The sequence below is a fragment of the Hemiscyllium ocellatum genome, chromosome 37 (assembly GCF_020745735.1).
Source record: "Hemiscyllium ocellatum isolate sHemOce1 chromosome 37, sHemOce1.pat.X.cur, whole genome shotgun sequence".
Taxonomy (NCBI): Eukaryota; Metazoa; Chordata; class Chondrichthyes; order Orectolobiformes; family Hemiscylliidae; genus Hemiscyllium; species Hemiscyllium ocellatum.
Window position 1 is genome coordinate 24,188,370 of NC_083437.1, and position 24,285 is coordinate 24,212,654.

The 24,285-nt window shown below is 42.4% G+C and overlaps 1 protein-coding gene across 1 annotated transcript; it reads left to right on the forward strand.

The window, feature by feature from the left end:
* Window positions 1-4,564: 4,564 nt before the first annotated feature.
* LOC132833772 (tumor necrosis factor receptor superfamily member 4-like) lies at window positions 4,565-23,227 on the forward strand. The gene is made up of 7 exons (XM_060852316.1): window positions 4,565-4,725; window positions 12,635-12,763; window positions 15,160-15,243; window positions 16,416-16,494; window positions 19,083-19,267; window positions 20,505-20,615; window positions 22,666-23,227. The coding sequence occupies exons 1-7, from the start codon at window positions 4,590-4,592 to the stop codon at window positions 22,749-22,751; spliced, it is 810 nt and encodes a 269-aa protein (XP_060708299.1). The 5' UTR covers window positions 4,565-4,589; the 3' UTR covers window positions 22,752-23,227.
* Window positions 23,228-24,285: the final 1,058 nt, after the last annotated feature.

Genomic DNA, 24,285 nt, shown 5'->3' on the forward strand with positions numbered 1-24,285 from the left:
TTTGGGGATGACATCCTATAGAAGGCATTTAACCACCATACGTGCATCATCCTTCCTCGTGGAAAATGCCTCTACCCATTTGGAGAACATGTCTACGATGACCAGGATGTACTTGTAACCCTGTTTTTGGGGCATGTGTGTGAAGTCAATCTGTAAGTGGCTAAAGGGCCCTTCGGGAATTGGCAGGTGGTCATATTTGGCAACAGACTTTCCTGCATTGTTCTGCAGACAGATGAGGGCACTGTGAAAGCAGGGCTTGGGCAGCGTTTATAAATCCTGGTGCATACCAGGACTGCGTTACAGTGTGTTTCATGCCCCTCTTGCCAGTGTGGCCAATGCCGTGGGCTGCTAGGGCCAGTGTGTGTAGGTGGGCTCTGGGACAAATGATGCAGCCATCGGGGTGTACCAGCAGGTTGAGGGAAGGAGATTGTGTGGCCCTGAGGCAGACGCAACTGTTCTTTTTCTGCTGTGGAGCAGCTTCTTGGGCAGCTCGCACTGCCTCCACGAGGTCAGGGGAATACGGGGGCCTTCGCTATTCTGGGGGCCTGCAGGACCTAGATGGTGGGGTGCAGAGCGATTCCCAGGCTGTTGTGTCAGCTGAGGCATTCCTGAGGGTGACTGGGTCAGTGGCAGAGGTGTGGCCTGCGCATTTGATAATTGCTATATCTGGGGATAACAGGACTGCTTCCAGGAGGTTGAAGATCAATGCAGCGTGTTGTAGTGGCCTCCCTGCTGACATGATGAAACCTCTTTACTTCCAGAGTGTGCCAAAGTCATGGACGAGTCCGAAGGCATATCTGGAGTCAGTATAAATGACACAAGCCCTAGTGACCGCAAACAGCTCTGCAACCTGTGCAGATGTGCCATCTGGCAGTGCAGCTGCCTCTAGGACTGTGAAAGGGGAGCAGATGGCATACCCTGCCAATGTACAGTGGTCTGAGGGCTTGAAGGATGAGCCATCTGTATAGAGTATGAGGTCTGGATTGTCTAGAGATGTTTCAGAGAGATCAGGCCATGGGGTGACAACCTGCTGAACAAGGTCTAAACAGTCATGGTCTTCTGCAATTGTGTTCTGAGTGAGTGGGAGCAGGGTGGTGGGGTTCAGTGCAGGGACACACTGTAGGGACAGGTTAGTTTTGGACAGTAAAGCGACCTCATAGTCAGTTCTCCGAGTGGCAGTGAAATATTGAGTTGCTGCTGAATTTAGCAGCAGGGAGACCGAATAGGAGAACCCAAACAATGCATGGGTGATCTAGCACGATGGGAGTGGCCTTGTCTACTGTTACCGCGGCTGCTGCCACAGCTCTCAAACACACCAGCATTCCCCTTACAACAGGCGGGAAGTGTACAGAGTAAAATGCAACAGGGCGCCGGAGATCCCCATGGAGCTGTGTTAGGATGCCAGATGCAAACCCCTAGGATTCATTACCATAGAGATAGAAGTGTAGTCTGGGACCCCCAGGGCAGGAGCAGACACGAGTCACTGTTTCAATTCAGTGGATGCCCATTCCATCTGTTGTGCCCGGGTTACTTTTGTCGGCTTCTTTGATGAGGCTGCCTCCTGTAGGGGCTGGTCAATGGCACGGTGGTCTGGGGTCCAGTGCCTGCAATAATTCACCATCCCCAGGAAAGCCTGTAGCTGAGTCCTTGTGGTTGGGGGGGGGGGGGGGGGGGGGGGGGGTGTGTGGGGGGCAGCTGAGTGATAGCTGCAGCTCTGAGTGATAGTGCCCTGAGCCCATGTGAGAGTTCGTACCCCAAGTACTGGACTGTGTGCTCGCAGATCTTTTCTGTGGAGACTCTGTGTCTGTCCGCTGCCATACAGCACAGCAATGCGACAGTGTCCTGCATGCATGATTCTGCGGAGATGGAGGCCAGTAACAAATCATCTGCATATTGCAGGAGGGTGCTGCTGTATGGCAGGCGTAATGTAGAGAGGGTACGGTGTACTGCAACGGCATAGACTGTGGGGCTCTCTGTGTAACCCTGGGGAAGCCTGGTCCTGCTCCATGTGTCCTGGCAGCTGCTGTACATAAAAGCGAAAAGGTACTGAATCTCAGGGGACAATTTGATGGGGAAAAAGGCTGAACAGAGGTCGATTACAGAAAAGCAGGTGACGGAGACAGGGATACTGGTGAGGATGGCGTTAGTGGCCAGGACCACTAGGGAGCAGGTAATTACAATTGCATTTATAGCTCTGAGATCTTGGACAAAGCATCACTTTTCCTGGGTTTTGGGATGGGTAGGATGGGTGTATTGCAGGGACTGCTTGTTGGAACCAGGATACCCTACTGTAGGAGGAGGTCAATCACCAGCTTGATGCCTTGTGCTGCTGCTGGGGACAGTGGGTATTGCCGGATTGACAGCAGTATGGCTCATTGTGATAGTTTGACAATGTCTGGTGGGTCGGCCTTCACTTGTGTGTAGTTGGGTTGCTGTGCCCACAGTGAGGTTGGGAGGTCTGCTGGCAATAGGGGGTTCTTGTGGGGGGGGTGGGGGGGGGAAGTGTCTGGGGCTAGCTTGGTGAAAGTGGCTTGGAATGTTGCTGGAACGCAGCGCACACAGAACTTCTGCTCATATTGGCAATCTCTACGAGATGGGTGGGGGGGGGGGGGGGGGGGGGCTTGAAGTGGAGGGGGTGTCCCTTTAGGTGCACCGTGATGTGGCCTAGATCCTTCAGGTGCCACGGGCTCTGAACAATGAGGGGAATGTATGGACCAGCCGTTGCAGAACAGTGCAGCCTGTTGCTTGTTAAGCTGTCCCACAGAGTCCAGGCCAGTGAGTGCTAGTGCGGAGGTGAGGGTCCGCCAGTGCAGCACATGGAGGGGCCAGTTCCTGCCGGCCGGAAGTTACACAGTGAAACTGACCAAGCGCCTTGTCAGGATCACCCAGCGGAGGAAAGAAAAAGTGGGGGAGGAAAGGGGCTTTGATAACCGGGAGAGGAGAGCGCGGGTAGGGGTGGTGGGGCAGGTCCAGGCGCAGCAGGAACTTGTCTGATCTAGGGGGTTCCGGGCTGGGATCATTGCCGCCTGCAACATGGAATAGTGGGTGTCCGGGGTCTCCAGTCTGTGGCTCTGCGGGGGACAGTGAATGCAGGCATTTCGTTTGCATCAGGTCTGTCGGCCCAGGAGGGCGAATGGGCAGGGAGCAGGAATGATGGCACCAGGGACAGTGGCTGGTCCGACACCAAAATTCACGGACACTGCCAAAACCCCTCCCGTGCGGACAGTCCTGGAACTCGGGGCAAGTTCTGCAGAGGGAGGCGCAGGCGAATGGCTGGCCCCAGAATCCACCAGAAAGGAGATGAGCTCCCCACAACTTCCACATCCATCATCGGGAGTTGGAGGTGTATTGAGACCGCCTGCAGAACCTCCCTCTCGCCGCAACTCTGGTTAGTTTCAGGGCCACAGAGGAAGGGATCAGCCCAGAGTGTAGGCAGCTTGGCGGGGCTGCCACTGCTGTGCCTGTGGGAGTGAGGGGGGAATGGAGGGCCCTGCCTGGGTGGTAACCAGCAGCGGTTAGCTAAGTGTCCTGGTTTGCCACAGTGCCAGCACAGTCCTTTAAAGAATCCCATAGGTCTCTGTAAGAGTCTGGCTGTGTGCCTCCGGCTGTGCAGTTTGGGGGGAATGCCCCCATCTAGTTTGACCTGGTGAACAGTCCATTCCTATCCGGGTTAGTAAGTGTGGTTAGGGTGTTTGCCAGGTAGCATCTCAGCCAGGCCCGCAGAGGCCACCTGGACCTCCCAGTCACTGCCCATTTCAATTCCCCTTCCCACTCCCTTTCCGTCAAGACCATCCTTGGCCTCCTCCATTGCCACAACAAACCAAACCGCAAATTGGAGGAACGCCACCTCATCTTCCACCTGGGCAGCCTCCAGCCCGGAGCATTCAACGTTGAGTCCTCCAGCTTCAAACAACCTCTTTTTCTATCCCTTCCCAGTCCCTCCTTTCCACAGCTCCCAGCCACCAACAGGATTCATTCTTCCCATTGGCCAACCAGGTCGTACCCTCTAACCTGTCTTCACCTATCCCCACCTCACCACACTGACCCTACCCCCAGCCCCTTTATCTGCAATTCCCCTCACACCCAACCCTAGTCCTGGGGAAGGATTACACTCAAAACGTTGATTCTCCATTTCCTGATGCTGCCTGTCTTGTTGGGTTCTCCCAGTCTCCTTTTTGTCTACCTTAGGTTCCAGCATCTGCAATCTTCTTTAACCTTTCTGTCTGAAACCTATTGCCTATTCCAGGTGGAAAAAAAAGTAACCGGGTGGAATAACAAAATCCTTGTGTTTATCTGTTTCCCCCATATCTCTGGAGCCCGGGGGGAGGCTTTACACTGACCAGTGGGAAATGCTGTAGCCTCCATCCCTGAAACAGAAAAGCCCCTCCTGAGTTTGGGTGTAGTCTCTGGGCCAGCTATTGGGGTTTCCTGAAACTGGAGCTCGAGAATGGCAGTGGAAAAAAAGAGAGAAGAGCTGGGGAATTCCCCGCGCTCGGTATAAAACAGCAGCTTCAAGGGGCTCGCTCGGGTCTGACTAACAGTTATCTTGCTTGTGAGGTGGGGAATTTACCTAGCGCCGCTGCGGCACCATGCAGCCCCTGGCCCGCTGCTGCTTCTCAGCGATTGTGCTCCTGCTTGTCCCTGGCGCCGCTGTCTGCTGCGGCCCCACGGAGTATCAGTGGACCACCAACGAAGGGAGCGGCTGCTGCTCCATGTGTCCTCCAGGTAAGAGGTCCCGGGTAGCGGGCAAGCCTTCACATGTTCCCCGCTCTGATTCAGGCCTGCACCCCCCGTAACTCCCCTCCCAGAACTCTCTACCCCTGACCTTCCCCACCACCCCGAGAGTTTAAAGCGGGTTAGTCTAAATAAAACCGCCAGGCTTCAAAAAATGATAAATCCAGTGTTTTGGACTGTTGGCTGGGGAGTGAGGGATTGATTGCTGTGAGTCTTTCAGGGAGCCAGCTATCTCTGAATTTGTGAAGCTGCCCAGCTCCAGGACAGTGTGCTGGAGCAGTGTCACTAGGAATGGAGACAAACCTGCTGCTAACATGAGGTAAGTTACATTGTGAGAGCCAGCTGAAGCAATTTACCACGAATATTTCCAAACGGATGCTTTCAATTCGGTTAATCGTGTTTCTTTGACGTACAGCATCTGAAGTAGGAACTTGTTAATGTTGGAGAGATTCAACTTCCCCTTTTTTCCCCCCCAAAAAATTTCCTGTTCCCGCTATAAAACAGGATAGAAAAGCGATTTAAAGAAAAAAATGTATGAATGGCAAATGTCTGGTGGAGGAGTATGTTGCTAGTGTTATAATGTTAGCAGTCATAATTTCCAGAATGTGAGTAAAGTTTATTTAAACCAAAAGGATGAATAACTGTGGCAATACCTCAACTTGATGACGTTAATCCTTAATCCCCCGCCCCCAGCCATTTATCTTAACATTCTCAGGTTTGGAATGTCTGAGGGGGGAAATTAACCTTTGGGATCTAGCCAGAAAATGGGATTGATTTATCAGACGTTAGGGTCCCTCAACAGTGGGCAATAATGAGTTAAAAAGGATAAACTGTCCCAGTCCACTTCCGAGAGGAAATGCTTGCCCAAGGTAGAGGACCTCAAATTCTGGTAGTTGCTTGATAAAAGTTCGATGAGTTGTGCTAAATGCTCTAGGAATGCAAGACACATCTGAAGGATACATTAGAAAAATACCCATTCAGTTGGTATGTGCCAGGGGAGTCCTACTGGTTTGAGGGAAATGGGTTATGTTAAGTGCAGAATAATGGGAAAATTCAACAGAAATTAGTCAGGTTTTCAATTCGTGTAACTAATGGAGGAGGCAACTCAAATAACAGTGATCTGGGCAAAGTGTATTGTATATAGGCAGAACATTGGTAAATGGAATGTAATAAAGAAAATTGTACCATGTTTCAGATAAGGAAATCCAAGTTATATATGTTCTCAGTGAATAAGCATGGTATTACAAGATTTAGGACAGTTTCAGAAAAGGTAGAATAAACGTTATGGAGGGTCAGGCAGGAAAGTGGACTTTAGACCATATGATATTAACTATGATCTTAGTGAATGATGGAAAAAGCTGGAGGGGCTAAACACTCTACTCCTTTTTTTTATTCTTGTGATATTACATTATCTGAAACAAATGTCAAATATTTACCTGTATTTAAACTTCAAAAGAAGTGTTCACAAATTCAAACAAGAAAAAGTCAAAAGTAGGACTGTTATAGAACATAGGAAAATACAGCGCAGTACAGGCCCTTCGGCCCTCGATGTTGCGCCGATCCAAGCCCACCTAACCTACACTAGCCCACTTTCCTCCATATGCCTATCCAATGCCCGTTTAAATGCTCATAAAGAAGGAGAGTCCACCACTGTTACTGACAGGGCATTCCATGAAGTCACGACTCGCTGAGTAAAGAATCTACCCCTAACATCTGTCCTATACCTACCATCAGGATGTTCTTCACACAAATTATAATTCCAAAACGGAAATGTGTAAACTTGGACAGAGAGCATGGTTTTAAAATTATTTTACAATCTAGCTTTTATCTCATTCATCCCCTGTTTCACCTGAAGACGACATTTGGTTGAGTTGCTATGTCTTAAGTCTGCAGGAGACTGATAACTTGAGTTCATTTGTTTGTGGATTAACCTGTTTTTAAAATGATTTAAAATGTAATCTTTTAAGTAGATGTTACTTTCAAATGGAACTCAAACTCAGGACACTGAGAACGGCACATTGGGAGCTCAGAATCAAAGATGGATAGAAACATTAAAGGGGTTAATGGGTTACAGCTCGAGCAGTCACTGGGGTAAAGGTGTAAGCCTTACAGAGCCATACGGAATCCAAGGCTGTTTTAGCAAGGACAACCAGCTTAACTTATTTTTCTATGTGATTAGTTGGCACATACTGAGACTAGAAAGAAAATGTGTGTACTGAATGTGCTCAGAGCATTAGGAAAAATATTGGGTTACAGCAGGAAAAGCAGCCAGCAATTGAGTTGCTTTGTTACTGAAATTCATTCAACTCTCCTCCTACTCCAACCCTGATACAGCTCTGATAAACATGAGTAACTGACATCTTTCACATTTTAACATCAAACTGTCAGCTGTTGCCCCCACCCCCAACAAGTGCAAACAATCCCCACCCACTTGTGCACTTCAGTTCCACTCATACAAGAGGCCCCTAGTATGTCTTGCATGGCTGATGTTCTATAACATCTGCTTAGCTCCATAGTTATATTAGAGGGTGGTGTGTGAAACTATCCCAAGTGATCCCAGCAATTCGGAGCATTGGTGAATTTCAGGCACTAAGATGTCTGCACTTGCTCAAGCTTCAATTGACTCTGCCGTTCGTGATAGTAAAGCAGTCAGGACCGGAGCTGCTGCAGTCATCACAAAGATAAAGGTCAAAGTGGTTGTGGAGTGGAGGGTGTGGGCTTCAGAAGGTGGGTAAGGAACAAGTACACAAGTGGGCTGATTTCAAATGAATGGGGAAGCAAAGGTTTGGAGCAGAAAACTTGAAACCTGAAGTGGGAGGGGGAATTTCAAGCAACAAGAAAGGATAGGGAAGATCATAGTGACAGAGAGGGAGCCAGAAAGTGAACTCTGAGCAGAAAATGTACAGAGGATGTCTTATTCCATTCAATCTGCTTCATTTTCAAAACTGTGGCAAATTGTTAACAACCAGATGGCTGACGCACAGTTTCTTAAAAAATGCCCAGCAGAACAGATATTTGCAGACTTGGGACTTTTTTTTATATTGAGTGAGTGGGTTGAGAAAGAAATGTATTTTTGGAGTGAGGATAGAGTGAATGAACAGAGATATGAAAATATTTACTGCAAACCAACCAGTTGGAGGTATTTATTTGATTGAGTTTTCATTTGTGAGATAATATATATGTGATGACTTACATAGGAACAAGAATAGGCCATTCACCCCCCTGACTCTGCTATTCAATTTCAGCAAGACTGATATAACTTAATATCATTTCCTTGCACTATCTCCATGTTCCTTGGAGCCATTAGCATCTAAAAATCTATCTGTCTCTGTCTTGAACTTAATAACTCAACTTCCACAGCCCTTTGAGGTAGAGGATTAAAGCCAGTTACTTTAAATGTTTCTTGAAGACTAGGCTGTTGAATGAAAAGCAGCAGTGGTGACCTTCTCAGGATCTGGTATTTTGATATCAATGTCTCATACACTTGATGATGCACAGACTTTTGGAAGGACCTTGATGATTGTAGAATGGAACTCAAGACCAGTGGATATGGATGTAGCAACATTCAATTTCTCCACAAGCCACTGTGTTCCTCATGCAATCTCCAGTATTTCTATTCAGGATTTTGAAACAGTTAACAAACATGTTCATACACAGGGCATTTGCAAATTTGTAAAATTAACCCAGCATTGAAAACACCAGACAAATACGTGAATTGTTACCTATAACCTGTCATTTCAATAATCCCTTTCTAAATTGTACTGGAGTTGCAGATTATTCTTTAGAGGGTACACAGTGATGAGACCTAAACAACAATCTTTCAACAGCAAGTTGAAAATAATAAATGTAAGTACTGCCCATAACTGTGAAGTGATGGCATGTGTTTGGAAACATTTATCGAATTGACTACCTGACGCTTGAGATAGCATCCACAATGTTAGGCATTGACTACCCAGGAGATGGCAAAACATATTTACAATTGTCCTTCCGTAGATATCATGCTCTGGGTCTCAGCTGGAGGTTTCATTTCACTGGTGTAGGTGCTAAATGGAGTTCAAACAACTCCTCACAGAATGGAGAACACTTTAGGAAAGCCATGGTACGTGTGTTCTGATCATCACGATCCAGATCAGCAATCAGAGAGACTGGGGAGTGGGTATTCTGCCTTGCCAAACTGAGGCTTGAAATTTGGTTTCACGAGGCAAAACATAGGAGTTGTAATTAAGAAAGGAAATGGAGGAATTTCTATCTAAAGCTGATGCTTTCCTTCCATTGATTCATTTTAAGAAGTAGGTTGCATTCAAATATCATAATCACTGGAGTTCACAATTTAATGATGGCCTTCAACATGGTATATTTATGTCCAGAACTCCTATTTTGCCTACATCCAAGTAATCCTCCTAATAAAATTTCCTGTTTGGCTGCAGCTGTCCAGGTAGCCTTAGTTTTGTTATTCTATCATTAAAAAACATTACTCCACTAATACTGCTGCCAAACACTATTAAGTAGAGCAAGAAGTAGCTGCATTTTTGTACACTATATCTAAGGTTAAAGCTGAATCTTTAATAACAGAAAAAAGTTGAATCTGGTCTGGTTAAAGTCATTGGAACTGGTGATCAGATTCCCGATTGAGGGCAATAGCAGCATTTGTGGGGATTTAGTGTTTGAATGGTTTCTTCAATGCTGCTTTAATGTTTTTCTGCCACACGAGCCAGCAGTACTATCAGAAGCATTTGACAGAATGATTGCAGGACACTAATGGTGTAACACACTTGTTAATGAAAGAAACATGTAGACAATAGCCACTGCATGTGAAAGTACTCATTCTGACACTTATCTGATCTTTTATTTTAAAAATAAGGCTGTCACTAGAACTGATTTTCACTGTGTAATAATGTTAACAAAGAAGCAATAGCTCAAGTAGTTGTCTTGCAAAACAGTTGAGCTTTTAGTCACATGAAAGTGAAATGTAACGTAGTAGAAACAGTTTTTATGAACCAGGAGTACATACACAAGACATAAATCAATCATTTCTAGTATGCTTCAAAGTTAAATGCAATTGTAAACCAAATATGGTTCTCAAGTACATAAAGTAATCAATAGCTGTGTAAAGAACCGAATAGTATGTGGGCAGTAGTTAGAAAGGCTGGTGCATGACTGTGGCTAACAGAATGTACCGAGAAAGGAAGAAAAAAGTGCAGCGATTGCCTCTAATCAGGAGTAAACAGCAAAAATAAAAGATTTTAACTAAAGTGGGTGATCCAAAAGCTTTGCACAAAGAGTGCTATGGAAAATATATGAAAGGGAACTGAGTCACAATCAAAGGAAGTTTATAAATGGTAAATTCCGCTGAAGTAAACATCTAAACATTCATGTTTCCATTATGTGATTAGAAATTAAAAGCTATGGTAGTAAATTCTCATTCGTTTAAATTTAATTTGCTTTAATGACCTTAATCTTTGTTTCTATTCTATAGGAATCGATGAGATTAAAGTAAATAGCAATTGCCTCCAGAGTCCTTTCTACAAATTTCAGTATTTAGCATTAATAGTTTGTTACAGTTTATATTCAGAAGCTCCCTTTCTGCAGTTCAAAGCTTTTAAAAATTTTAAAAAGAAGTAGCAAATTGCAAAGCAATTTATTGAATTCCAAACAAATAAATACAGTATTCTGTTTCAAGGTATTCAGTGAGCAGAAAGTAGACGCTGGAAATACCTTGTTTCATATCTTTGCTTTGAAGTAAGAATGTTATTTGCATTACCATTACATAATTACAAAGTTTAATTTACAAAGACACATTCCAAACATGCATCCCCAACAAATAACTAAAATTTTGTTTCTGTTGTATTAAGTTTTTGGTGTTCTCTTGCGAATAGGAGCCTAAGTGTATCACTAGTTAATAACAATTACCTGAACTCAATTAAATACTCAGTGACTATACACTGAACAGCCTGGAAGATCATCCATCTGCTTTCTTCTGTAACATGTGAATGATATTGGTCGTATGAAGATATGATCCCATTGTTCACTTCCACACTGATGATTTAAGCAAAAAAAAATTATGCATGACAGAAAGAGCCACACAACTTGGCAAGCACACCATTACTGTCAATGGCTGGCACATTAAGGTGCAATTTAGATATCTGTTTTGTTATGGACAGTATGTCCTTTTGAAACATGATAAAACTATTTAGCTCAGATTCCCAATGTTGCAGATAAAAGCTGTTCAATTTTTTGACTGGTCGTGAATCAACAACCCTTTACTGAAGTACAAAACGTTCATATGTTGTTAATGAGCAACTTGCTGAAAGACACTTTGAATTAATTGCTGATACCTCCACCTCCTTGTTTAGTGGTTGTTCAATTGCCAGTCTTAATCTGCACCCTTGGTGTGCTGCTGCTGTTCCTTCATTCAAAGTATGATGAATCCATTGTCTGCAACCATAGTGTGCAATGTGATATACATATAACCTCACCATTATTTTGTCTCATTTAATGAAACATCATGTAGACTGCCTGCTCCATTGGTGGTTCAAGCAAAATGAACAAGTTTAGTGAATGTTATTGTTCACAAATACCCCATGTTGTACATTGTATATTCTATCCTGTGGTGTATAAGGGTTGTGTACAGGTATCTTGAGCTGCAGATTCCAGCTGAAAGTTTCAATATTGTCAATTAATAAATGGCCACTTATTCTTTCTTTTTTGAAATATTCAGAGCTTTTGAACTGCTTTTGAACACAGGCATCATCTATGATCCATGGAGCATGCAGTTATTTGTTGGAGGTTTTACTGCCATTCCTCCTGGACATTCATTGAATGATAGCTTGACCTACTCCAATATACAACCAGTTTATTGCTATGCTCAGAAATGACAGCGCTACTCTAAGCAGTGATAGTCTTTGGAAAGCAAGCAAATAACAAAAACTCACACTGCCTTTCAATTTAATGTTGAAAGTCATTGGACCCAAACAAAACAGGAGGAGGACATTCAGCAATTCTGCATATAGTGGTTCTGTGTAAGAGCTGTTCAGTTTGTCCCACTCCACTGCTCATCTAATGTAGCCTTGTAAATATTTCCCACCAAATGAACTGCTGAATTCACCCGAATGGTTGAACGTGCCATATGGTTGACCTTGTGTTGAATAGGACCAGAGAAAATGTGGGCAGTAATACTTGGTACATCATAATCTCTTTCACTCTTTAAATGTGCTTCACTGGGACTTTTTTGGCTAATGCAGTCACCTTTCATCTGGTATCCACTTGCTTGCCACTTTGGTGGACCTTTTGTCTGGGAGGCAAAATACATATCCTACCTTTCTCCATTACCTCTTTGTCAAAATGCCCAATCGGCATCTCTGGTAAAAACCAGTTCCAAGTCTGATTGGAAATGCATCAGGCTAGTAGTCTCACCTTGCAATAACCCATAGTAGGTAATATGGTAAAACAATGCTGCATTAAAAATGCAATCAGTGGGATAATATGTGAGCTATGAGGTATTCCTCTTGCATGCCTTAAAAATATCTTGGGAAAGCTAATTCAAGAACACAAGTGATCCATCGCGTCAAATTACATGGTTGCAGACATGTATTACCCATTATTAGGAGAGCACATGAGCAATATCAGAATAAGATAGGAGATAGAATTTGAGAAAAGTAGCTGTTTGTACTCCAAAATTTGATAATTGTACTGTTACACAGTACAGTGATGTAGTGATGGGGACATTAATGGTTGTGATAGTAATACAATATTCTCAACTGAAAATGTGTTTTAATAAATACAGCATTAGCCTTATTGTTAAGTTGATATTTCCAATAATCTCACTGAAATTGAACTTAGTCCCTTTGTTTTGGTTCCAAGTCTAACAGAAAACATTACTAGCATTTTCTTCTTCAATTAGGAAAGTACTTGGTAAGTCGGTGTGAACGTTTCAATGAAGATCCAAACTGTGCAGTGTGCCCAACAGGAAAGTATACAGCTGGATGGAATACTCACAGTTCTTGTGCTCGATGCAAAATCTGTTCTAAAGGTGAGCCTTACTGACTGAGTTCCTAGATATGTTTCTTACATTCCTAATTCAATCAAGGAATGAAGGTGCACTGTCTTGTTTCTATAATTCTGTTAATTGTATAATTTCCAGCCTGGAAGGAGAATCTTCTTCATTCCTATGTCTGTCTTTTGGTAGAATTCTTCCACTCTGATCCCATTTGCCTGCACCTTTTATGCTTCCTTTTACATTTGTCCCTTTTCCTAAAGCTTGAAGTAACTTTTAATGCTTTTAATGATCTTAACCTCAAAATAAAGGGTTGGTATTTGTTATTATTAAAAATCTGGTTTTAATGTATAGTAGCTGAGAAACAGACCCTTTGGTCCAACTTGTCCATGATAACCAGATATCCTAAATTAATCTAGTCCTGTTTGATGCATTTGGCCCATGTCCTCCTTAAATCCTTCCTATTTATATACTGTATTCATCTAGATGTGTTTTAAATGTTGTCATTGTACCAGCCCCTACAATTTCTTCTGGCACCACTCTGTATGAAAAAGTTGCCCCTTAAATCCTTTCCAATCTTTCTGCTCTCATCTTCAATGTATTCCCTCTAGTTTTGGCCTCTACCCTGGGGAAAAGACTTTGACTGTTCTTCCTTTCCATGCTGCTCACAATTTTATAAACTTCTATAAACTCATCTCTCCAAGGAATCATGCTCCAGGGAAAAAAGCCGCAGTCTATTCAGCCTCTTCCTATTGCTAAAGCCCTCCATTCCTGGCAACATCCTTATAAATCCTTTCAGAACCCTTTCAAGTTTCTCGACGTCTTTCCTATAGCAGGGAGACCAGAACTGAATGCATATTCCAAAAATGGCCTAACCAATGTCCTGTACAGCTGCAACATGACCTCCCAACTCCTTTACTCAATGCATTGACCAATAAAGGCAAATATACCAAACGCCTTCTTCACTATCCTGTCTAGCTGCAACTCCACTTTCAAGGAACTATGAACCTTCACTCCAAAGTCTCTTTGTTCAACAACATTCCCCAGGATCTTGCCATTAAATGTATAAATCCTGCCCTGACTTTCCCTACCAAAATGTAGTATGTTCATTTTGTAGATTAAACTCCATCTGCCACTCCTTGGCCCATTGGCTCATTTGGTCAAAGTCCTGTTGTACTCTGAGGTAACCTTCTTCGCTGTCCATTACACCACCAACTTTGGTGTCATCTGCAAACTTACTAACCATGTTTCCTAAATTCACATCCAAATCATTTATATAAATAACTGGCTGAGAAAGCGAGTCAATTCTACTGTGGAGGAAGAGCAGCTGGAGAAATGGAGGGAGAAAAAGGAGAGTCATAGAGTCATACAGCATGGAAATAGACTCTTCAGTCAAACAAGTCCATGTTGAACACATTTCCAAACTAAACTAGTCCCACCTGCCTGTTCTTGGCCCATATCCTTCCAAACCTTTCCTATACATTTACTTATCCAAATGTCATTTTAATGTTGTAACTGTCCCCACATCCACACTTCCTCTGGAAGTTAATTCCACACACACATCATTCACTGTGTTTGTGTTTTTTTTTAAAAATTGCCTCATGTCTCTTTTAAAAAAATCTTTCTCCTCTCTCCTTAAAATGTGCCCCCTCATCTTGAAATCACTCCCCCCACCCCCCCACCATGGAAAAGACCCCTGCCTTTCACCTTATCTATACTGCTCATGATTGTATAAAGCTCCATAAGGTTACCCCTCAACCTCAAGGATGTAGAAAAATTTTGAGAAAAGGTAAGAGAATCTTTAGAAGAAATCTCCTACTGTCCCAGCTGACACTGCATTTGTTAACAAATATAAGTATGATGTTTTTGAGTAAGACTGTTACATTAGCAGTGATTCCTACCTGTCAGCATCTGGATTGGATATCCCTAAACTAAGTTTGTGTTCCCGGGATGACTGATTGGGAGGAGCTCCAGGTTTGACATTTTGTTTTATTAAGTGGAAGGCTGTAGGTTGCAAATGAGAGAATGTATTGCCATGTGTTTGATATTTTTATAAATCAGCATAACGTCTGTGAACCTGTTGGGCAGGTGGGCAATGACCAGTGGGGTTATTGCTAGACTATTAATCCCGAGATCTGGAGACTCTGGTTCAAATCCCGCCATGACAGATGATAAAATTTGGATTCAATTAAAAATCTGGAATTAATAATCTAATGATGACCATGAAACCAATGTTAATTGTCAGGAAAACCTCATCTGCTTCACTAATGTCCTTTAGGGAAGGTCTGACCTACATGTGACTCCAGACCCACAGCAATGTGGTTGAAAGGATGGGCAATAAATGCTGGTTTAGCATGGGATATACACACTTGATTTTTGACTTGAAATTTGCCATAATAATTTCATGAAAATGTCTTTTGTTTTCAATGCAGAATCAGGTGCCGCATATAGCAAGAAGTGTGAAAAAGACGCGAATGCTGAATGCTCGTGTGGCAAAGGCAAACAATTAACAGCAGGTATGAAATGGTTAACATCTAATATATTGTGTGACAGAAGCAAGGATCTGTGGCACAATGGAGAGTGTGTTGGCCTGCCATGGCATTGCAATACTGTCTAACAGGAAGGCAAATGGAGATGAGGCTACAGCCTGATGGTGGAGTAGGCTCAAGGGGATGAACACTTCTCATACGTCTGTCGTCTACATCTGAACAACCTTGATGTTGCAGGATGAGTGATAATGTTTCCACTTTTTCCTCTGATTTTAGCAAACATTTTTGTTTAAAAAGTGACACCATTGCAATTAAAATGTACAGCAAACTGTAGTTTGTTCACTTGAAAGTATATGATTTAGTGGTATAAATCCTGTTTGGTTATTTTCAAAATAAAATTGGCGTATGAGGCTTTTGCTCTCCATATTAAATCTTTAACCCAATAGCTTTTCGATATCCTTTTACTGGTCAGTGTCAAAGTTTCTTTGGATAGGTATCAGAGGTAGTTGAATGTTAATGATGACAGTACCCATTCTTCCTGTAACAATGACCAGCAAAAAGACCTTGAGAACCATTTTACATAGAGAGCAACAAGCCTCAAATGCCAGTTTTCAAATTAAACAATCAGGATTTACACCATTGAATCACATGCTTGCAAGTGAACAAGCTACAGTTTGCTGTATATTTTAATTACAATTATGTCATTTTAAGCAGTAATGTTCACTAAAATCAGCAAGAAGAAGTGGAGATAGTTGTTAGGGAATATAACTCTTTTCCACTCCTTCCAAAATGCAGTTGCAAAGTGGTGAAACGCACCTCTTTAAACTTCTTTTAACTAAGATTTAAAATTCACTGCAATTGAAGATTTAGCAAATAGAATTGCTCAAAAGGAACAGCTGATGTTTTTAGTTGCACATTTATGTTCTTTGTGACTCAAGAAGACCGTGAAATCGGTTAACTGGGAGCTGTACAGTAATCCGTTTACAATGGTGAACATGATCCCCATCGAGATTACAAAAGCAAAATACTGCAGATGCAGGAAATCTAAAACAAAAATGCAAAGTCCTGGGAATACTCAACCATTTGAGCAGCCTCTGCATAGATAGGAACCACGTTAACATTGCATGTTGATGATCTTTCATCAGAAGACATTGTGATGAACTGCATTGTCACTTTTAACTTATTTTTATCCATACAAGAGTCCAATTCCTGTGAGCAATGTCCACCAGGATCTTATTCTGATGAAGAAGGCAATGAAACCTGCAAGCCCTGGACCTGGTATGTGAAACATTTGATCAGCTTTGTAACTGACGAGTGTACGATTTAAAGCAATGCAGGTCTGTATATGATTTAAGTGTCAGGACTGATGGTCATCCCAGCTAGTTTACCCTCACTCAATAAAAAAAGATTAATTTCCATGAACAAGTGTTCACCCTCGAACTGTAGTGAAAACTAGTGCAGCAAGTAGTCCTTTGTATTATTACATGAAGATTCTACGACACACTAACAACACTTACATAAATACTTAATATCAGACACTTCTATACTAAGCCACCAACCCCACAGATTATCATTTATAACAGTTCACAGCAGTTTAACATCCAGTGGGTAAAGACTGCTATGAACACAGTACTTTAATATTGCCAATGTATGCAAGAGGGGACTGAAGAGATATTTGGAGGAAAAAGTAATGAAGGATAGGAGAGGTGGACTGATGCATTGAAAATGTGCTTTAGGATGTTTGACTTTCAGTTTGGCCTCATCCAGTCCTTTGCTTTCTCTGTTGGCTCTGGATAAAGAGATAATTCATTCAAAGTTTGTGAGAAGATTTGTAGCTCGGATGCTCGTTGTTGTGGTTCTGTTCGCTGAGCTGGGAATTTGTGTTGCAGACATTTCGTCCCCGTCTAGGTGACATCCACAGTGCTTGGGAGCCTCCTGTGAAACGCTTCTGTGATGTTTCCTCCGGCATTTATAGTGGTTTGTCGTTGTCAGTTCCAGCTGTCCGTTGCAGTGGTCAGTATATTGGGTCCAGGTAGATGTGCTTATTGATTGAATCTGTGGACGAGTGCCATGCCTCTAGGAATTCCCTAGCTGTTTTCTGTTTGGCTTGTCTTATAATAGTAGTGTTGTCCCAGTCGAATTCATGTTGCTTGTCATCTGCGTGTGTGGCTACTAAGGATAGCTGGTCGTGTTGTTTCGTGGCTAGTTGGTGTTCATGGATGCGGATCGTTAGCTGTCTTCCTGTTTGTCCTATGTAGTGTTTTGTGCAGTCCTTGCATGACATTTTGTACACTACATTGGTTTTGCTCATGCTGGGTATCGGGTCCTTCGTTCTGGTGAGTTGTTGTCCGAGAGTGGCTGTTGGTTTGTGTGCTGAAAACCAGAACTGCAAAAAGAGGAAGAAGAACATCTCTACAATGTATTCGCCAAAAACGGATACCTGCGCAATTTCATCAACAAATGCCTAAGGGAAAGACAACGGAACGAGGACATGCTGCAACCCAAAGGACTAGCCACACTACCATACATCAAGAGCATTTCCGAACTGACAGCCAGGCTACTACGACCAATAGGACTCATAACAGCACACAAACCAACAGCCACTCTCAGACAACAACTCACCAGAACGAAGGACCCGATACCCAGCATGAGCAAAACCAATGTAGTGTACAAAATCCCATGCAAGGACAGCACAAAACACTACATAGGACAAACAGGAAGACCGCTAACGATCCACATCCATGAACACCAACTAGCCATGAAATGACATGACCAGCTATCCTTGGTAGCCACACACGCAGATGACAAGCAACATGAGTTCAACTGGGACAACACTACTATCATAGGACAAGCCAAACAGAACAGCCAGGGAATTCCTAGAGGCATGGCACTCATCCACAGATTCAATCAATAAGCACATCGACCTGGACACAATATACCGGCCACTGCAGCGGACAGCTGGAACTGACAACCAGAAGCGGCAGATACAAACCACTATAAATGCCGGAGGAAAAGCACAGAAGCACTTCACAGGAGGCTCCCAAGCACTGAGGATGTCACCTAGAAAGGGGACGAAAAGTCTGCAACACAAATTCCCAGCTCAGTGAATAGAACCACAACAGATAATTCATTTTCACCTAGTTCAGTCCAACTCAAATAGTACTGAATTTTGTCCCATTCCAAAAATGAGAAAGTAACGAAAGGGAATAGATTGATCCTCTGTTTATCCTGTCATTACTTTTGGAAAGGATAAAATTATGGAAAATAACATTCTAGAATAAGGTTTACAGTCAAGGTCTTTTTCCATGGGTAAGGGAGTCCAAAAGGTGAGTGGGAAAAGATTTAAAATGGATCTAAGGGGTACCAGAGGCGAGGGTGGTTTGTATATGGGATAAGGTGCCAGAGGAACTAGTAGATGCAAGTACATTTAACAAAATGTAGAAGACATTGGGACAGGTACATGAATAAGGTAAAGTTTAGAGGGAGATGGGCTGAACACAGACAAATTGGGTTAATTCAGTTTAGGATAACTGGATGAGTTGGACCAAAGGGTCTGTTTCCATGCTGTATGAATCTTTGACCAGTGAGTGAGTTTTGAGCATATTCTGTTATTTCTGAACTCCCCCTTCCCATGTCCCACAGACATGTGTTGAGCTTGTTATTTCTGAACAGTCCACTGTTTATTCCATGGTCATAAAGTAATGCAACAATCCCTGCCAGAATGCAAAGACATCAGAGGGGCTTACTCTAGAGAAGCTGGCCACTTGGCCCAAATTTTCTGTCCTAGGTCTTTAAAGGAGCAGTTGTGCTTCAACTCACACAGAAAAGATTGTTTTACTATGGCAACATTGGTCTTTTTCATATAGTTGTGAAGAAAATGGACAACAATTAATTAAAAATGGTTCGAGTACAGAGAATGTAGAATGTGGTATGTCCAAGATCACCACAACACAAGGTAGAAGCTCCTTTAATCCTACGACTGTGCTCAGGACAACAATGCCTAGTGCCTCAACCAGAACAAGTCCTTCAGTAACTACAGCAAACCAGCCAGGTAGGTGTCGACTCTCTCAAACATTATTTCATAGATTTCTTCATTGCTTTAATGATGAACCAAGCCTTTAAACGGTCACTATGTTTATAGTTACGGTTATGCAAACCAAGCAGCAGAGCCAGGGATTCTCTGGTACTTTCCAGTTATTTCACTGGTGGGCTAGTGGGAGCCTTACTGAAGCATGGAAACAGGCCCCATTTCCAGCTGGTGGGGTGCCATGGAAATTCCCAACCCTAGATCTTTATTTTTCTCTGGAGGGGACCGAGCTGCGCAAACAGATAATTCCAAGGGCTGGCAGCTCCGCTTAATGCTAGAGCCTGAAGTTTGGAGGACAATTGGCCACGCACCATTGGTATTAACTTTGGTTGATCCTAATTCTGCCACGTCTTTAAAATAAAAACCCTGCATTTCTATCTCATCTTTCACAACCTTATGACATCCCAATGCACTTTACAGCAAATGAGGTACCTTTTGAACCGCAGTCATAATGCAGTCCATCTCTGCACAACATGATACTGTAAGCAGCAATGTGATGAAGATTGGATCATCTGTTTTCAGTGAAATTGGCTGGGGGTAAATATTGGGCAAAAAACCGTGAGAACTCCCTTGTTCTCTTTCAAAGAATATCATCGATGCTTTTAGAGCTGACCAGGGAGGCCTACGTTTGCAGCTCATTTGAAAGACGGATATGACAGAATATCCAGGATTAGTGCAAAGCTCAGCTCTACAGAATTGCAAGCAAATTCCATTGAGCAGTATGTAAGGGCAAGCAAACCGCAGGCAAGTGTAAAATCTGGGACTTTGTTTGAGGATTCCCAGCCACACTATGTAACACATTTACTCATTAAGCCACCAGAGTAATATTTGAGGTCATAGGTTGTGACAGTTGTACTGCAGTCTTCCAACTTAGACACTTGTAAATCCCTATTTCCATTGTTCCACCAGTCCTGGTGATGCCTTCAAATGTCCAAGTCTTAAATTCAGAAATTTGTTCCTGAACCTACTCTCTGCTTCCTTTTAATGCCTTAAAAATGTCTTTGACCAAGCATTTAATCATCTATCCAGTATCTCCTGAAGGCTCCCATGAGTATATTTGATATGTCAAAGGCTCTACACAAATACCAGTTGTTGTTGCTTCCTTGGTAATCAAAATGCATGTATAAAAATAAGAGTTTTTTGATATGTACGAAGTTTTGGAATGTAGACTGTATCAATATCACGCTACCTTTTCTCTTAGCCACGGCTGTCGAAGATAAATTTTATATTGGGGTCATCGTTGTGGCAGCTCTGATTTTTCTCATTGTCCTAATAAAAAGGAGAAAATTGTACCTGAAGATGAAAAAACAAGGTGAGCACATAGAAACATGGTAAAATATCATAGTTTTCATTCTTTTTATCTGCTTCACAACATCTTTTATCCTTTTTAATTTAATATAAAAACCAGGTGAAATCAGTCAGAAGTCTCACAACACCAGGTTATAGTCCAACAGGTTTATTTGAATTCATAAACTTTCGGAGTGCTGCACCTTTGTCAGGTGAAGACACTTCACCCGATGAGGGAGCAACACTTGTGATTTCAAATAAACCTGTTGGACTATAACTTAGTGTTGTGGGACTTCTGACTTTGTCCACCTCATTCCAACACTAGCAATTCCACATCAGTTGAAATTAGGTGACAGCAGCCTGGAGCCTCTTCACTTGATTCAGGATAGAATCCAGTTTTACCAGCCAACCTTTCCCTTGATAATTGATCATTTGATCAGTTTAATGTTGAAGTGATGTCCAGACTAATTACTATATCCTGGAGTTAGAATTTATTTTACTATTTTAACTTCATCTCAAAACTGCACTATCTGATGGCTTTCTTTCTTCCATGTATTACGTGTCATGCTAGGATTTTAAGTTCCTCCATTATTGCAGCTTCATTATATTTACACATAATGTGTGTGTCTAATCCCTCGGAACAATGGCACTTGCTCATGGGTAGAATTGGCAGGTGTGAGTCCCTTTTTAACCTGGGGTTGCAGTTGCCCTGCAGCTACTACATTGTTTCGGCTGACGAGGAACCTGCCCTGCTCTTACTGTCTGCCGTTGTATATTAGAAAGATTTAGAGATCAATGATAAAGTCATTTGGCTATATTTGACACACAGCTGCATGTTCACAAAATCCTGAGAAGAAGCTCGAAGCCTCTGATCCAGACACTCTCATTGGACCACAAGACCTCCCCAAAGCACCATTCAATCCTGTATTATAAACTTGCAAAACTGTGGAGGGTTTAAACCATTACTTTTCACAAGTTATTAACATTCTCCAAATTAAAGCATCAGGAACTTAGAGATGGTTAAACAGGTGGAGGAGGTAACACACTCAGTGTACTGTGAGATAACTAACTTGTGCAAAGGAGTAAAGTATTTCAAGAGTACACATGCTAAATTATTTTCAATTATTAAAATAATGTTTAATCTCTAAAACGATCAATGGCATTTAAGCAAAGTGAGGTCATAAAACAGTTTTTTGTTGTTGTCATAGTCGATAGGTCAGGAGGACCGCTCTCACAGCGCCAGAGACCCGGGTTCAATTCCCGCCTCAAGCGACTGACTGTGTGGAGTTTGCACGTTCTGCCCGTGTCTGCGTGGGTTTCCTCCGGGTGCTCCGGTTTCCTCCCACAGTCCAAAGATGTGCGGGCCAGGTGAATTGGCCATGCTAAATTGTCCGTAGTGTTAGGTAAGGGGTAAATGTAGGGGTTTGGGTGGGTTGCCCTTCGGCGGGTCGGTGTGGACTTGTTGGGCCAAAGGGCCTGTTTCCACACTGTAAGTAATCTAATCTCTCATCCGAAAGAAAGATGACTGGTGCTGAGGTTAGACTGAGGGTCACCACACCTTGGGTGAGATCAAGAAAATGGGACCTTCATGGTGACCTCAGCCAGCCCAGAAATGAACCCAAGCAATGGCATCACTGTGCATCACAAATCAGCCAAGTAAGCTATCCTTATCTCACCGGTTTTATTGAGGACTGCCATATAATACCTCCTTTGCAATGCAAAATGATGGAAGCCAAACTGGTTTTAAAAATTAGAGTCTGGGGAATCACAGGCAGGACACAGTGTAATGCTGCAGGGACATGCCTTCACTGCTGCTTCCAGGAAGTTGTATGGGAAGAAGGGCCAGTTGAGGAGGCATTAGGAATACATTTTATACCACACATGTCTTTTCTACCCTAACTGTGTAGAACCACGTTTTTACACCTGGATTCTGAATGTCCCCAGTTTTCATTGAAGAAAGTAACAGCCTGATTAGAATTAATGAAAAGGTTACAAAATAAGTTTCTTTTATTTATGAGAAACTGATCATCAGCCTTTGTAATTAACATGGAATTTTATTGTACCATTAATTACAGATTTCTACCATTGTTTGGGGATCAAAAAAGATATAAAGGGTCCAGTGCAAGAAGAAGCCAATGATATCACATCGGTGCAAGTATGAAACTGGTCCCGGCATCTTTTACAGATTTGAAATTGACAATTAACTCGACCAATGAACTGGTTTGTTCTTCAGTTACGTGGAGATAGTTGTCATTTTAAACTAAAGAAATGAGGAAAAGGCTACATACATTGTAGCTTGGGAAAATCAGAATTGAGACTGATGACATTGAGTCTCACCTCTGGTGAGATTGAGAAAATGCGACCTTCATGGTGACCTCGGGAGTATTTCCTATATAATGGCATCTACTTTGTAAAGCCTCAGAAACTTGCCACTGGCTATCTTGCTTTGGAGAACATTGTGCAAGCTTGAAATCTCAGAACTGAGTCTGCTGGTCGCCTTGACATGCAAAGAAGAGAGAGGAGGGCAGTGGAATTCATAGAATTTTTGGTCCAACTCAAGCATACTGACCAGAAATGGTAGACTGAGCTCCAAACTATTGGAGTTTTGTATGTAAATGTATTTTAAAAACTTGTAAATAGACATAATTTTCACACTACATTTTACTAGTTGCAGAACTAGTTGTATATAATTCTTTAAACCTTTTTTGCAAGGTTTAATCAAATTTTGTGTTTGTGTTTACACATTAGCAACTGCGAAATTTGCCTGCATTTTGCTTTGCAATATTTATCTTGAAGTAATTCAGTTGCATACTTAAAGTGACAGGTTAGTTTTGTGTCACTGATTAAGTTGATACTTCACAGGTAATAACTGCAGTTTGAAACTCCCATTAGATAGAGTGCATATCCTGTTTCCAATCATTTACTTTTTTTTTAATAGATATTTTTATTGGGAATTTAACATTTTGACAAATTTACAAAAATAAGCAGAATTTTCAAGCACAAACATTAATATAAAAATAGATCTTAAATATATAATCATCAAAATTCAACTAATCTACAGTCATCCAGAGTGTATAGTTGAGTCGCTTACATCCTTCAAATAAGAGAAAATGTTCTCTAATACACTCATAACAGTATGATAAAAAGGAAGCTATTTCCAAACAATAAGAACAAACAAAAAAAAATTAAACATGTTTGAATGGAGATCTTCCCCCTTGTTCTCAGGGGGCCTTACTACCTTTCCAACGTTCCACCATATCCTCTCCCAAACAGTGTCCCACCCTCGACCCGGGCGCTCCTTAATAGGATTTAGATATAATACCGAGCTAGAGTTAACAGTGAGCGCCGCACCCCCACCCCTCCCCACCCATACCTGAGTATATCTAATAGCATCAATGCCACGTACAAACACACATAACTATAAAATTACAACTCCAACAGATTACAGTTAAGTATAATAACATAGCAAGGAAGACAACCCCGCTCCCAGAGGCAAAAGTAAAGTAGAATAAAGTATCCATTTCTCCCCACGAAGTGTGGGAGAGGCAAGCCAACATAAATTGTCTCTTACGATTTATTTAACCGAGTCTAAAAGTTTCTTAGCCTCTTCCGATGATCTAAAATTATACTCGGATCCTTCGTGGGTAAAGCATAGCGTCGCTGGGTAGCGTAAGGTGTATTGAATATCTAAGTCC